The sequence below is a fragment of the Merops nubicus genome, unplaced genomic scaffold (assembly GCF_000691845.1).
Source record: "Merops nubicus isolate BGI_N331 unplaced genomic scaffold, ASM69184v1 scaffold6019, whole genome shotgun sequence".
NCBI lineage: Eukaryota > Metazoa > Chordata > Aves > Coraciiformes > Meropidae > Merops > Merops nubicus.
The window spans coordinates 20,468-37,843 of NW_008630046.1; the positions used below are offsets into that span (position 1 = coordinate 20,468).

Consider the following 17,376-nt stretch of genomic DNA (forward strand, 5'->3'; position numbering starts at 1 on the left):
TGCTGGCATTCGTATCAAAGCAGGGAGAACTAAGGAGATGAGAGGCAATGTGCAGAATCTGTTTCCTTACAACAGGAAGAGCTGAGACTCATAGCTGGAGAACAAGAGCTGGAGTAAACGTTAGGAGGAATTGTATGCCAGAGCATACTAATTCCAAAGAGATGGAGTCTCCTCCCATGTTTATGACCAACAGAGTAGGAACAAGGCACAATCTGTAGAAATCAAACTACCTTCAGATACACAGCAGACACACTATGAAAGGATTGATTGCTTCTTCAGTTCCCTAAGTGCTCCATATACATCCTGTGGCCATATCTTCAGCATTGGTACTCATGCTACGCGCTACATATTTTTGTTAATTATTCATTATTTTAAATGATGTTTCTGAATTCAGATTTGCATCATGATTCCTTGCTAGCTAGAGCACCCACAGGCATTTACTTTTTTCATTCATGTTACCTTCTTGATCAGTTAATTAGAGGAATGCAAAGAGGTGGTTAACACAAATGGATTTTACTTTGCTAAGGAGGGACAGAGAAGTAAAAGGGACAAGAGCACACACTCTGCTAGTTACTGAGACTCTACTGAGATGTGACAACTTACTGAGTTGTGACCAGTTCCTAGCACTGATCAGTCCTTGGAAACAAGCTGCTTCTGGCACAAATACGATGCTGGAGTGCTTAAAGCCTCCCTCTTTTCTGCCCATTCACCTCTTTTACAGGCCTGTCAGACAGCAGCAGAGCCACACTCACAGAAATGCCTGGGCTTCTCTCTCCCCACCCTTTACAAAGACAGTTTGTCCCATCAGCATCCATCAGGACTGTGATTAAGGACAAATACTGCATGGCCTGGCCCTGTGTAAGGGGATAAAACAAACATCTCAGAATGCTTTGCAGTAAAATCTAAAAAAAGTAGTACAATGACACTAAGCAATCTAAAAAGATAAAATGATAGAGACTCTCAAGGCTCTGTTTTAAAACCTACATACCACTAAGTAAAGTTAACTACAAAGCATTTGCTGATGAAATCTGGAGTATAAAACGAGATAACTCACTTTTTAATAAATCATACTTCTGTGTGTAGCTTTTGAACTTGGCAAAGACACAATTTCCCACATATTTCTGGAATACTATACTGGAACATTACAGAGATGAAAAAATAATCTTTTCAGTGAGCTCCTATTTACTGTGGAGTATTTTGTTACTTAGTAGTCACTGTATTCTCCACCATTCCCTGTGTGCAGACAAGGTTGCTACACTTGACTCAAAGAAGGCTGATGCAGAATTAAATCCAGCCACAGGCAGGCAGGAGTAAGCTCTTACCAGGCTCAGTGGTAACTGTGTCCACCCATATAGAGCCATCTCCCATGTTCTTACATCAGGATGTAAAGTATACACTTAAACACACTGATGTCACTCTAATGCACAGCTCTGTCAGACATCCACCAATTCAAGAGCCTTCTGCTATACCAGTTTTCATCTACCCACCAAATGAAAGACAGAGGCAGGTTTTTCCAAGTGATAACATCCCCTCAGTCTGGAACATAACTTTTCCCTAGAGCTATGCTGAAATATATACATGATGAAATGAAAGCAGCTCAAACAAACAAATCTGATTGATTGCTGTCCTATACCAATCCCTTAAGCCACGTTCACCCACAAATCCCTACAAGACTCAGTCTTACAGCCTCTTTCCAAATACAACATTTATGAGTCACAGGTCACACTTCCCACCCTACAGAACCCACACTGACAGACCTGACTGTCCCCCAAAGTAGAGTTCAAAATGCTGAGTGACAGTCAAGTTGCAGCACTTTTTCAGAAGAGCCCTCCCTGTCATTCAGTGTTGCCCCATTTACCCACACACTGCTCTGTACTGCCTAAAAAACACCCCAGGAGCACAGAGCTCACACAGAGCCACAGAGCCAAGTCATGTCAACATCACTTAGGTGTCCTGAAGGCATCATGACAGCACCATTTCTCCTGACTGATGCAATCAGAACAGACTCTGTATGAGTGACACCTTCAGAGTACACTGCAAAGATGATATGCCAGTCCCTACAGGGCTCTGGTCACAGAGGACTTCAGAGATATTGGCTGAATCTCAGTTTCCCACCAAAAGCTTTTATATGCTCCCAAGAACAGGTCTGCTTGATAAACTCCCCCAGCACTTCAAAGTGAGGGGAAATAGCTAACAAAGAACCATGCTTATAGAAATCAAAACCCCGCAGACGGGATTTAATCCCCTCAACCAGCACCTTGGCAAATCTGCCTGAATGCAATCTAAGTCTGTTTGCTTTCACAGAATAAAGGGGACATAAATAAGAGGGAAGGGTTGTAGGCAAGCCAGCCTCAGATGTTGATCTGAGAAGGGGCTGAGATCACACAGATGACAGAAGTGACTGAAACTCAAGATTTTCTACAAGAAAAAGAATCAGAATAGCTTTTGTTCTGCCTAAGAATAAAACCAATTTTAAGAATGTCCCACACAATGGGAATTCTGAAATATTGTTTTGGAAAACATTTAACAAAGCACTTTTATCTGAATTTCTGAACAAAGCCCTCAAGTGGCTCAGAAAAATTACAATGGCTAGCAATAAATTATACACATTTGAAAAAATTATAGATAAATTTTGCTACCTTCACCTGCAGCACGGAAAATCCACGTACCAGTTAGCATTTTCTATTCAACTTAATAGCCTTTAAACAAGACTACAAAATGTACCATGAATACTTCTTTTGCCCATGGGAACAAGTGAACTACAGAAAACAATCAAAGATTCTCAGTGTTTGATTTTGCTTTTGCAAAACAACCTAGTTAGAATATCTCTAAGGAGATATTCCAGAATCAATTGCATTAAACTATGTTCTGAGAGTCCAATAGCAAGCCAGAATACAAACAAAGCACTAAAAAAACAAGTTTCCCTTAGTGACAGGAGCACATATTATTAAAAAGGCAATGTGCAGTTAATATTGGGAGGGATTCTGGTCCTGCAATGTAAAAGTTGATGTTTTGAAAATAATTCTGAACAATTCAACATTTAGGAACCAAGATACTCACAAATGTTTTGATCTTTGGTTTTAAAGTGAAATCAGAATTAAGATCTGTGAGGTCTATTTCAAATTTCTTTCAGATTCTCGCCTGTTCCAATGATCCAAATCACCCAGGACTTTAGCCACCAGGGGCACGTAGGCTCCATCACAACTGTATGTGAGCCCTTTTCAATGACTGAAGATTTGCATCACCAACAAGAAGGGATCCTTTTTTTATCACTGTCCACACAACTGAGACTGTGCTTACCACCTTTTAACTTGTCTGCACATATCCGGGTCAAAATTCACACAACCAGAAAAAAGGCATCCCTTGTGCAAAACACATACCTCTGTGGTATATAAAACATGTGCTGTGGAGGTGGTTTGTAGAGAACTCCTTCATACACAGGCCACAAACCACTCAAAATTCTGAAGAGCGAACTCTTTCCACAGCCATTGGGTCCAGTGATAAGAAGATTCATCCCCTCCTGGACCTACAATAGCAAAGAAAATGAAGATGTTACTATGCCAATCTAAGACCCCCAGAGGGAGTTATGTGAGCACTCGTACCAAATTATCGACCCATTTCATTAATTACCCATACATATTTAATACAGCAACTATTTTGGAAACAGTGGCATTAGATACAATACATGGGCAAAGATAATAAAAATAATTTCTGTAGTGTCTGAGTATTTCTATAAACTACACTGATGATGTCACAATGTCAATACACCACAGTCAGAATCAATTATTCTAATGCAGATTAGCTCCAAAGGTGTTAGTGGCACGCAGAGCTGTGCGATGCCCATCAGTGGTATTACTTTAAACTATGAGAGCCTGATCAAATGATTTGGAAAACATACTTCACATTGTCCTTTCTCACTTAAATACCAGTGTTATTTCAGCTGTGACGGACTTGTTTTTACTCATTTGAATATTAAGCCTCTGTATATATGTGTGTATATTTATGCATAATCACAATGTCTGTGCTTTACATTAAATACATTGGCTACATTATACTTTCTATTGGTTTTGTCTCTTGAGCCAAATGAATAAATGCAACTGTCTCCTTGACCATAAAGTTGTAGTTTTACAAATTGGAAATTCCTGCACTGAAGCCATTGCAAGTTTTGCCATAGCTAGGATCCTGTCCTCCTGGATTCTAATTCCTACACCAACAGAGGTGGCAAGAGGAATGTTCTGCTTTTGCTAAATGAAAGGATCAGATGGAATGATTTATCTTAAAGTTCTAATAACTTCAAAAATTTTTAAAAATAACAGCATCTGCACTGAAACATATGATCAGGATATATATGGCAGTAATTCAGTAAAAATCATCCATTAAAATTGTGAGCAGCTACCTAGTGGTATCTGGAACAGCTTTTTAAAAACAATACGAGTTTTTAATGAGTAAAGACTCCACAGCTGGGCTTGTCAACTGGGCTGTCAACTATTCGTTAGTACTGCTCTTAGTGGGGTACAAGCAAAACTAGACTCAATTTTTTCACTGTTGCTCAGATTTTTAAAGGAGCCTATGTGAGTAAAGCATCCCAATTTCACTGAACTTAAGTAAACATGGATGCAGACTCCCATATACACCTTTGAAAATCTCAGGTCAGTTTTTCACCTGGCAACAGCACTAGAAATCCTCTCTTCTCTTTCTCTGAGCAGGATAAACTATGTATGTCTGCCTCTATTGAGCTACTATGCCTACCTTTCTGGACTTCCCCTTTTATCCATATGCTCCTCCAAGTACTTAACATAAGGTACATGAATTCTGTGCTGTTTATGTTAATGTGATGGCAACAATCAGAAGATTCTTGCATATCATCTTACTTTGAAGTTTAGTCTGGAAACCACCACATCGCCATTCGGAGTAATAATAGGTACATTTTCACAAATAATTCCATTATCAACATCAATAACTTTCCCTAAAAAGAAAAAAAAAAAAGTAATTAGAGTTTGTAAAACCTTCCATTGAGCAATGGTATGTGACAGTCTCTGTGCAGGGCTGAGAAGTACAAACTGTTGAGTTTCAAACAACTCTTTTATGTGCTCCAGGTTCCCCTAGTGGAAAATCTGGATAACAAATCTTACCTAGTCAGCAGCAGCCAAGAGTGTGCAATGAATCCTAAACTGGATCATAAATACAACGCACAGTATGCAACACAAATGTTTAATGCACTGAAAAGGCATGTTTTAAATAGACGGTCATTGCGAATCAGTAAAAAAGTTCAAGGACAGCCCCAGCCACAGAGCAGACCAGTTTGCTTTCTCTTGAGGATTTAATTAGAAAATGGAACCTACTTTCACTACCAGCTCTGAAACTTGGAGCCCAGTTCAGTCTCCTCCAGCAACAAGAGCAAAGGAGAAAACATTTAATGGCTTATTTCCATCTCTTTTTGAAGCCACAGACACTATAAACGTGTCTTGTAAGTACTTGCAGAAGCCCATATAACGTTTTGCTCCACTAGCTACACTTACTATTTGGATTTCTGAGAAAACTGAAATATACAGTCACAACCAGACATTTGGATACTCTGTAACCGAGGAGCTTCCAAATTAATTCTTCTAGAAACAGCAAAAAACAGGAACCCAAATGTAACTTCTCAATTGCCTGTTAGTGGGCTTTCTAACAGATCCCAAACATCTGGGCTTCTTGGATATTACTGTATTACTTGGATAAAGTGGAGAAATTCTAGTTAAAATAGACCTATGATAAAAAATAGTAAGCTAAGTAAGTATTAAGTAAACAATTCTAATTTCCTAACTTTAGTGTTTCATTGAACTTTACCATGCTTTTAAAGCATGTTTATGTGTAATCAGAAATACAATTTGACAGTATTTGTACAAGTTGTTCAAAATTCTATTTCAACTTTAAAATTCTGAATTATTAGATACATTGTGTATAAGGTAATATTATTATCTGTTAAAAATATCTAATAGTTTTCAAATTTTCACAATGCTTTTATTGACAACAGTAAATGCAATGCACAAAACAAACATCCCTTAGTTACATAAACTTATACTGGATGATTCAAAGGGAAATAAGTGATATGTGTTCAGAGAGCCTTCAGGGAAGCTGAATATCAAGATTTTTCTTGTCTAACAATGCAGACACATATACGTATGTGAGCACGTGTACTTTTATCCACACACAAATCTGCTCTGTAGGGATTTCTGAAGTATCAAGACCAAAAGAAATGTGGAAAAACAGTATTACAATGAGACTTGTCATAAAAAGTCTGGAGCCTGTGGCCTAGATTCATCTGGCCTAAATTCTACTTAAGTCCTTGTGCACAATGCTTGGTCTTGGCTAGCTGCCTCTGAGAGCCTACAACCACTTGGGAGCAAACACTAGTCACCACGACTTAGGAGGAAATCAGGCTGGATGAAATGCATGATGGTAGTAGAATAAAATCTTGGGAAAAGGTTGCAAAGGAAAAAGAAGCAGGGTATAAGTATACTAGACCAAAAGTGACCATGAACAGCATGCTTGCATATCTGAACTGTATTTAGTTTCATTTTTAAACCAGTTATCTACAAAGAGCCCCCAAATTGCTTTTTTACTCCAAGAACTACATACCTTTTCTCTTGTACATGACAAAACGCAGTAGTTATAAAATGCTATTTCTTTTAATGTCAGTCAAACATTACCAAAATCTATAAGATTAAGCAAGACATCAGCTATGTCCACAGCAATCCACCTTGCTGCATCAGATTGTTCATTATGAAGAACCTTGTCAGGTTATGGAGAACCTTTGAGAAGTCTGAGCTGAAGGGCAGTACTGCTGAAACTGTTGACAGAAGTCACTTCATAAAGAACACTTTGGTGCCTTCAACTCTACCAAGGCTAAAGTTTGCAGAGGCCAAAGGGAGGGAATGAGGCTTTCCAACAAGAGAGAGAGAGGAGAAGACAAAGGGGTCTGTTGGGAAAATTGGGAAAAGCCCATTGTAAAAGCTGCCTTTAAGTACCTCAGAGAGAAGCTGGATGCAAGAGAAAGGTGGTGCATAATGGAGCATGATATGAAATGGATGTATGCAGAAAATGCTTTGAGGAGTGTGGAAGGAGAAAGACAGTGGCACCAGAAAGATACGTAATAGGGACAGGAGGGATAAAGTATGTATTGATCAGATCATTTGAGAGGTGAGGGGAAGCTGTCAGCCTATTTTCAGTTGAAAATTCCTACTAAATGATGAAAAAACTAGCACAGGCTGGTTTTTTTGTCGCTGAAAACAAATCAGTATTTTCATGAAAACGTTACAGTCTCAGTTTTCTGAAAAATAAAAACAGTGCCTGAGGAAAGCAGGTGCTGTCCCTGTAAGAATAATGATAACACCACCACCAGCTGAAATATAGTTTAGTTATATATGGTATAGCTGAAATACGTTTTTCATTGAAGGTTTTTGCAGATAATATTTGAGCAATTTTATATATCAGAAAAGCACTGCACAAGCACAGAGTTACAAAACAGCAGTGGGTTAAAGTGTAAGGCAACATGGTCTCTGGGGTATGAAGGCTGAGAGGCTGGTGTGTTCTAGAAAGAAAACCTCTGGTCACCTCCTGTCCCACTGCACTGGCTTCACACAGAAGGAAATACGTACAAATATTAATTAATTACCTTTGATTTCTAAGGGCCCATCGATGTGTAATTCTGCTTTATCTTCATTCTTGCTGTTTTTAGACCCTTGAATAACAGCAGTTCTTTTGTAGATGCCTCTCTTCACCTCATCAAATACTGAAAACATGTTGTAGACACGGGCAGTGTAGCCTGCTAGCTCAGTAACCTGAGAAAGAACAAATGCATTACTTCAGTTATACTTCACAAATTCTGTAAATTAACTGTTTGGCCAAAAATTCATCCCCAGCTATTCTGAGTCAGTGCTTCTCAAATGTTATTCTGGAATGACCACCAATGAATCTTCTGATGCCTATCAGTTTATGTTCCTTGAGATTCTGTGCTAATCCATATGCCACCCAGAGCTCCTACCAGCCAGCAGACAGAGACAGTTTGAGTGGGACATATTTCAGCCAATGTAAGCTATGATAGCTCCAGTAAATGAGGAGGGTGCAGAGACTGCTCTTTTCCACAGATCAGTAGAGTCTTCCATCAGCAGAGATTAACTATTAGCTTATCTGAAAAGAGAGAGCCTATCATACAAGAGAAAAACAAATCTCTACATTTGCCAGCAAAATAAAGGTCCACAGAAGTGATAAAAATTGGCATCTATAATTATTTATGTTTACTTTTCTGTATTCCCAAAATGTCCTGTGGGAAAAGTGTGCTTTTCTGTGTCAACCAGGCAGCACCAGGGCATCCTAACATAAAATCCAGTACAAAAAAAGAAATTACTCTTCTGATGACTCTTCTGCCTACTACCTGCTAGAGTACCAGGGCTAAATCTGAGACCTTGGATTGTAATTGGGCATTCTCAAGATGATGAGGTCTCTTAAAAGGCTTTCATTCTTTTTTTTAATGGGGGGTATCCTTTTGTCACAATTTCCACCTGGTGAAGACAGAAACAACAGATCTCTGGACCTAATAACTTTCTATTTGTGGGCAGTGACACCAACAAGAAGTCCCAAAGAACCACCTCCATCTGCTGGCAGCAAAGAATTAAACCCAGGCATCTTATTATAAATGTAGTATTAGACAAGTTTTTTAAAAGACAAATTTTTATACTAAATGCAAAGAGAAAGACAAGAATAGCAAGAAAATGAGTTAGAGATTATAAAATCATTAAAGACACACACCCCATGATTGAGCTTACCTGCTATGGCCTACAAAATTCTAATATAAAAGCCTCCCTAAATGTCACTATTTGTGCCAGCTTCAGAAGTGAGTACTAGTTCTGACCACATGGTCTTCACTCCACTGAAGGTTAACAAGGATACAACATCTCAAAAAAAATCAGTTTAAAAAGAATGATCACTCAATGTTTCAACTGCATCAGCTGTACATTGTTTTGCACTACTGGCATTGCATTAACAGCTCTGCAAGGTATTGGGCTAACACCACTTGAGGCAGCAGGTAGCACACAGGAGCTTTAACATCATTCTCCACCCTGGAGTCTTTCCAGTATTTTCAGTGGAAGCTTGTCCCAGGACTGAGAGCTCTGCACAGTATTGGCATTGGCATTTGATGGAGAGAATCCTGCACGTCATGAATGAAATTTGTGCAAATTATGCCCCAGAAGAAACATAACTTGTAGGAAGTTTCTACAACTACAAACTTGCTTTGTCAAAATACTATCATCTAAACTATTGACCTGCAAAGAAAAGTTGAGCCCACCTCATCTGCACACTAACTTACACTGACTAGAAGGGGCCTGCTTTGGTGGATCAGGTGGGCAAGAACAGGAACTTCACTACCACTTGAAGTGGATTGAAATACACTGTCTTTTGGAAACTGTCTCAATCACAAAATGGGAATAACAATGTGGTTAAAGTACCACAGCGTCTCTTCAAGACAAGTATAAATGGAAAATTAAGATGGAAATTCATAGAACTGCTCTTTGACCTCATGCTGTCTGGATTAAAATCTCACCATGTTATAAACAAAATGAGCTTGTTCAGTTGTTCCTACTACTTTGTGGGTATTTTTGTTTCCAAAAAATAAACTCACAATGTCTGTAAGTCCCCATGTACGTTATATAAATTAATCACTTGTTGAAAGTACAGTAGAATTTAAACCAATAATAGGTGTAATAGGTTATCTGGCAGTATCTTTCGGGCTGAGGCCGTGCAAGGGAACAGCTTAAGGAGCACAGGTCAAAATCACAGTCTATTAGAAGAACTCATTCTGAGAAAAGCACAGTCTTTGGCTTTGTCAGAGTTCACATCTGACAGTGCCAAACTACCCCTCCTACTCCAATTCACAAAGCTGCAGCTATTATGGCTAGATTCCAAGTAATCCATAGTCTTTGATTAGCTGCCTGGCTAATGCGTGTCTCCTCACGCTGCACTGGGAAAAAGGGGTCCCCACTAAGGGACAAGTGGAAACCAATTAACAAAGGCAGAGGCAATGTCCAGAAGGGAATGTTGAGGAGAATAACAGCACTGCCTCACTTTTTCTTAACAGATAGCATTAGAGAAAACCCTAACAGAGACCACAGATGAAAGCCTAACTTTACTGGAATGTGGGTAAGGATCTGAAACAACATCTCTGATCTTCCAGACAAACATTCTGTACTTCTAGACTATTTGCTGCCCTAAGGTGAACTTTTTCCTGGTAAAATTTCATTACTTTGCAAAATTACTTACAATTCAACATGTTCACAAGATACTGAAAACGGCCTTACAGTTTAGGTGGCCAGGAAAAAAGTATTTGATTCTCTTTGTGTTCCACACAAAACATGACTGGAACAGGTCACCCAGAGATGTGGCAGATGCCCCATCCCTGGAAACGTTTAGGGTTAGGTTGGATAGGGCTCTGAGCAACCTGCTCCAGTTACAGATGTCCCTGCCCACTGCAGGGGGGTTGGACCAAATGACCTTTAAAGGTCCCCAAAGCATTCTATGAATCTGTGACACTTCCAACAGAAAAGTACCAATCCATTGGAGGCAGACAGCCTGAATTCAGGTTTGTTCTCCAAACAGAGGAGGAATCTGAACCTTTATCAATCACATTCCAGGAACTTCTATTGCTCTCTGATGGCATCTGAACAGAGGTATTAAAAATGACATTTAAATGTTGCACCATACTGATAGTGGCGTACTTTAGACTCTTTGTGGACTTAACCCTAAAGATCAAAGTATCAGTTCAGAGATCTCCAGGACCTAGTTGCAATCCAATTTGCCTTTAAAAATGGCACTTTTTTTTTTTTTATTTTATATTAAATGCAAATTCTGGTTTTCTTTTTTCCTCTTCTGTTTCATGTGTGACAGATGTACAGTACCTCTTTGTATGAAGACATAATCCTTTCAATAGCATCTGCTCCAGAGATCAGCAAGTTTCGTGATGTGGTAAAAGCTTCTGTTCTTTCACTAACCATGGCCTGTTTCTGGCCATCTTCCAACTCTAGAAGTAAAAATAAAATTCTGTTAAAATATTCTTCTGAAAATTATCTCCATAAATTGAATTATGAGCAGAATGTGAGCCATATAGAGCAGCTTTTAAATTAAGAAAAAGTTAACTCTACAAAGATAACCTTTCAAAAAGAATTGGTGACTATAACTAGCATAGATAGCTTGGTAACAAAGAATAAGTGAGAGTATATGGGATTCCTCTTCTTATGCAAAACACTCTGTTCTTTTATGTTATTTGTCTAGATAATTTTCCTTTTACTGCATCATTATTAAATCTAAACTTTTTCAAAATATGAAAAAGTGAAACCTAAGAAATGATCTAAAAACATAAAAAACATATTTTTAATATAACTTTTACTACTTTCACAATTATACATTTTCAGCCTCACTAATTTTAGGTAAAATGAAACATTCATATTGACGGAGAATTTGCAACATGATTACATTTCTATAAGAAAGCAATAAGCTTTTTTATTATCAAAGGCATGGTTTAAGTAGGATACTTCTCTCTCACAAGACAGTTTCTATCTTCATCTGCCCCAGAACAAAGTTGTGATGCTTTATGACCCTGCATCCTATTAGCAAGAAAACTCTCCAAATAAAGGAATTGTCTCATAAGAACATGTTAGCATCATCAGGCAAGGAGAAAACAGCAGCAGAAATGATAGAAGATACATGAGAAACAAATATGTTTACATTTAACATATCTACATATACCCTTGCTACTATGTGACCTTCAGATTTATACAGCACAGCCAACTTGGCACATTTTGCTTCCTGAAGGAATCAAGATTTAAAAAGAAGTGGCTGAATATTTTAAGATTGAATGTTGTTTCAGTGTTAATAGTTGCATCTACAGAAAAGAAGATAATGTGTTGCAAATCACTCTTCAAGATTTCTTATGTACAAGATCCAGAATGAAAGGTCTCAGGGGGTTTCTGCATCACATATTTTACATATATATCTTTATATATTACTTAAGACTTTTGTATAACGGGGTCTGGATATTATTTTCTCTTCTTAAGTTTGTAAATTGTTTTTTTAAGGTTTCTTTTTTAAGCTAAACTGCTGCTAGGCATCAGGCTAGGCAAGGTAACAGCTGGATTCAGTGTGGCAATTCCTGTGTTAACAATTATTAACATCCTCTGTGATGTTTGCACAGTGCTGATGGTCAAGAAAATCTAGAAGGAGTTCCCTGCAAGTGTAATGTGACTGTAAATTTTATGGGCAAGGTCAAGCAATGCAAGAGCAACACAAACAATAGGTTTTTACTTTTAACTGTCTCATCTCCCTGACAATATCAAATGCCAGAAATGTAGTGTCTAGAAATCTACACAGAATACCAATGCCAGATCTATTGTTCTGTCTTTGTCAGCTAAATCTAAATGTTATTTTGTTTTCATTTACACATCCATAAAGGTATCCTCACATAATTACATCTGAATCACAGAAACACTCTATGGATAATCCAGGAAAAACATTCTTAAAATTCTCACATCATAATTTTGCATATATATACATAAACACACACCATCTACATGTTGCTGCTTCTGGCCTCAGGTGTTCTTCATAACAATTTTATTTCAGATACATGTTCAAATCTTTTACCTTAAATTATACAACATCAGTGCACTGTCAGCTAGTTGTATGTAATCTAGTCACCTGAGACATGAGAGGCATGCCTTTTAAAAAAGAAGACACAAAACCTCTTGCAAAGGGGTTCTTGCTGATGTAATTCTCACCTATTTTAAAAAGTCATTTCCACTCCAAGAAGAAGAAACTTAGGGGAGAGGGAGAATTCAGTTAATTCATTAGTAAAAACTAAACTGAAATCTGTTTCTTCACACGTTTGCTCATCTTGGTGGGATTATAGCTTGTGCAGCTCATGCTACATAGAACCACCACAATCAAATTGTTTAAGAATCAGGTATGGTTTAACTACATACATGCAGCATTCCTCCTGTGTGTAAGTGCAGCATTCACAGACGGCTGCTTCCAGCACCCAGGCTAGCTCATCTAGCAAGAGCTTAGACATCTCTACAGACCACTCTGTCAGTCATTTTATGGGTATTTGAAAAATTAAAATTACATAGGATTTATAAGATTTCACTGTTCCAAAATACAACTAACTAACTAACAAAATATGCCTAACTCACCAAGATTACTTTTCTTCAACTTTCACCCCAAACATTTTTCATATGACTGGCCTTCTTGTGTTTGAAGAAGTAGTGGGTTTTAACAGGGCAGACAGACTGTCTCTGTTTCATACAGAATGTAACATTTCCCTTTTCCTCTTCATTTCTGTAATTGATAGTCATACTTGTTTTATAAACAAAGATAAGTGTTCACTTTGTCTACAGAAACTGAAGTCTTGCTTCCAAAAATAGCTTTCCACAAACTGATGAGAGACGTGACATGTGGAACATCAATAGTTTAAAACAAAAAGAATGAGAAATGTTATCAAATGGGAATCTTGGGTTTGACAGCTAATTTCTTCCCTGAAACACATAACAGAATTATCTAATTTAGTGGAAGAAATTAATGTCAAAGAAGACTTTTTATTGCAGGGTTGGGGGTTTTTATTGTTGGTTTTTTTTTTTTCTCCCCTGAAGAAGTGTATAATATGTATTGCTTCACAGCTTTAGTCTCAAGTCTGGTCACAGTACCAGCTTTGTGCACATCCCTGATTCTGGTGATTTATCTGAAAGTAATAGATTCTTTCCCTAGATACAAACAAAATTGCATCTGACCTGCTGAGGCACAAAGAGCTGTTTTCCCAAGCAGCTCAATGGTAAGTTCAGGTCTGCTTGATTCTTTGAATACCTGTTATACCTTGAACTGGTCTTGACACTGTTGATTTGTCATACTATGTTTGTGATCCACCATTAAGCAATGCCTCAGGCCTCCATAATAAGCCTTACACTTTAACACTTGAGGTTGCTGGTGGTAAATATTATTCTGTTTTACAATATGAGCCATTGCTGTGTCTTTCTATTCTCCCACATTTGAAAAGTATCTTTTTAAAGAATACTCATGAGTGACAGGGATTTTTTTTAGTTTAGCACGAATACGAGTCTTCTCTTTATCCGTGCTGTGATACCAAGGAAATATTTACAATGTGTGGTTAAAGAATCCTTTTCTTGACTGTGCTCATTCCCATCTTAGCAGAAAGATGCATCACTTTTTTTGTTGTGCTGATAACTTTCACTGTGAGATGAAATGGCTTTGTACAAGCTCTTCTGTTTGGAATAGGACTTCCTGATATTTTGAAGGTGTTACTGGGATAGCAGTCAGGCTCCTGACACAGCACCCTGCTGAGCCACGTGATGCACAGCGGCTCAGACCGCTGCACACCCAGCCATGTGCCAACACAACTGCAAGTGAGCTGAAGTACATGGGGGCTGCACAGAGTCATCCTACAGGTCAAACCAAGTTTGGTCAACAACTGCACATAAGGAAGCCTGTTGAGGCAAACATCCCCACTTGTCTTTCACCACCTCTCCTTCCTTAATTCCCTAACTAACATCTGTAATATTGACACTACTTGACTCTCATCGCATGTCAGTATGTCAAAAATTATATCATCCAAGCCTGGAATCTGAATTTCACCTTCCCTTCTCCCAGGGAGCCAAGGAAAAACAGTGGTTCCTAACAGATCAACATGTAAGAGAATAATTAACTATAATTACACTATAGTTTACGGAAGGAGGAGAAAAGCACTCTAGGAAATAGTATCATTTTGTAAAGTAGAGGGAGATGCTCCAAAAATCAGTTTGACATCCCAAGAGTGTCTAGTGAAAAAGAAGTACATTTATCTTTATAATCTCCTGCGACCTAAGGATCTTCCAAGTCCTGAATTCATGCTGTTTATCAGGCTTATGTTCAAAGCTGGAGCTTTTGCATTGCTCTTTCCTCAGCTGACTTGCTATGCTTGAAAGCTATGCACAAGACACAGACATTGTAATAAACTCTGTGAATAACAAACACATATGAATGGCATTCAGGGAAAGCACAGTTATTTGAGCATGTAACTTCAAATGAACACTTAGAAATTACATAAAAAATGGTATTACCACCATCAGCAAATCCTGTTGCGGTGATGATGGGCACAGCGACCATAACCATACCACAGCTACTCCAGACATACTTCATCAGGAACTGCTCTATCATGATGTACCATAAACGTTTGGACAAAATGAGATTCATTTGATCTGTCAAAGCCTTGTAGCTTTTCTGAAGTTGCTTCATTTCTACCTACAGTTAAAAAATAAAACACAAGATACATTCACATACACGCACGAAATAATCAGGTCTCCAGAACTGTGACTTCTGAGTCACATCTGCTGCATGGTACTTTATTTTCACAGTGCTGCAGTCTCACAGCAAAAGTGCACAGCTTTATGGATGTCCATGAACCTGGCTCTTATTTACGCCACCATCCCTCAATAGCACATTGGCAAGTTTTTGGCTCCTTTAAGATCTCTGATATATACAAGAACAACACACAAGGCAGTCACAACAGCTGATTCTAACAACCAAAATAAGATTGATTCCACATCCTTTTAATAAAACTGAACCTGTAGAATTTCACCCCATTTTGGAAAGCATTTGGGGATCAGCTATCTCCAATGACTCAAAGCTGCAGCGCTGATCCCTGACATGCAATGCTGCGTGTTTTTGTAAGCAGTCTGGAGGAAGACAGAACTATCCCAAGAGCTTTAACAAGTCAAAGACGGTTGCAAGCCTGCATGATACAATGCGTTCAGTTCAAGCCAATATATTTGGGAACTGAAAAAAAAAAAAATGTTTACCTTAAACATTTAAAACATTACTATAGGCAGCTTTTGAGAACGATTGCTTCTACCAAAATAAACCATTGACATTATATAACCGTTGCTTGGACTGAGAGAGTAATACTGAAAAAATACTTCAGGCTGGTTTCCAGCTTTCATTTTCACCTAACATGAAACAACTTCTTTTTACAAATCATGTTTGAAAGGTGTTACAGCCAAAATTCAAATCTAATAAAAATATGAAGAGTTCCTTAGTAAGGTGGCTTTAAAACAAGCCATTAGTTTATGTAACTGTGACTGCTGAAGTACTGTACTTAAGCTATTTTAAGACCCTGATGACTACATCTTTGCTTAGCTATGTAAAAGAGTGCCAAAGGTTGTGGTGCTCCCTGTGCTATCACAGTTTTCCCCCTAGACTCTCTGGTGTGCCTTGGCTGCTATTCTGCAGCGTTAAATCTGGTAGTTCATAAACATGTATTGGTGGTAAAAAAAAAAAAAAAAAAAAGCCTGGAAAAGTGAAGCGGAATGGACTGGGTGGGGGAAAACAATACCAGAGATTAGCTTTCTAGAAAAGCATAGGATCCAGCTGCAAAACAGGAACATGGTCAGAGCACAAGGGAACTACGGTCCACTCCCCCAGATACCGCCTGTGCAACAGCATTTTCCTAAGAAACGGGAAGTGCTGGCTGTAAACAGGTTTAAATGTCAGAGGGAACCAAAGTGCCTGGGGAGGGCAGGAGGGGAAGGGCAGGTCAGCTCCGGCACGGCAGAATCGACCCCAACATCCTCCAATTTCCCTCCTCCTTACCTTGTGCCCTCGGTAAAAGGCAATCTCTTCCACATTGGCGATGATGCGTGAATGCATGAAGCGCAGATAGCCCTTCTTGTGAGCCTCCTCAGCCACCAGCTTGCCAAACTTGGGCGAGCAGGCTTTGAGCACGCGGGCCGTGGCGTAGACGACGAGCCCAGCCAGGACCGTGGGCCCGATGGGGTTAGCCCCTCGGGACCGCGCCGTGCGGATGAGGGTGTAGGAGGTGAGCACGACATCCAGGATGGGCTTGGTGAGGTTGGAGTAGAGATGTGCCACGGACTGTGAGAACATCATGATGTCCTCAGTGAGGGACTGGTCAGGGTTGGCCAGCCGCCCATCCATGCTTATCACTCGGTAGTAAGTCTGGTTGGCAAAGTAGGTCTCGTAGGCATGATCCACCAGGCGCGTGCGGAAGGCAAGGGCCAGCTTGCACTCCAGGTACCGTATGGTGCTGTTCACGAAAGTGGCCGGGATCGCAATCATCAGCCATTTGATTAACTTGAAGACAAAGCTCCTGGGTTGTTTTTCCACGATGCTTTTCACAATCTTCCCATCGAGGGCGGCCACATAGATGGAGAGGAAGGTCCTGGAAACCAGAGCGACCGAGTGGAGGCAGAGCAAGCCCAGCTCGGCGCTCACCAGCTTGGGGAAGAACAGCTTGCGAAGTTCCAGCAGCTGCTTTAAAAATTCCGCGTCCACGGCGGGGGA

General features: G+C 39.3%; 1 protein-coding gene across 1 annotated transcript in view; it reads right to left on the reverse strand.

Moving 5' to 3' along the window:
- Nucleotides 1-17,373, reverse strand: part of ABCD2 (ATP-binding cassette, sub-family D (ALD), member 2) — a gene marked incomplete at its 5' end in the record, with an annotated part of 37,752 nt that extends 20,379 nt beyond the window's left edge. Inside the window, 6 exons of the mRNA XM_008947127.1 lie at nt 3,381-3,526; nt 4,872-4,966; nt 7,658-7,823; nt 10,935-11,056; nt 15,138-15,318; nt 16,666-17,373. Of these exons, the coding sequence (XP_008945375.1) occupies nt 3,381-3,526; nt 4,872-4,966; nt 7,658-7,823; nt 10,935-11,056; nt 15,138-15,318; nt 16,666-17,373 (1,418 nt within the window). The remainder of the gene's footprint in view (nt 1-3,380; nt 3,527-4,871; nt 4,967-7,657; nt 7,824-10,934; nt 11,057-15,137; nt 15,319-16,665) is intronic.
- Between the last annotated feature and the right edge of the window lie 3 nt (nt 17,374-17,376).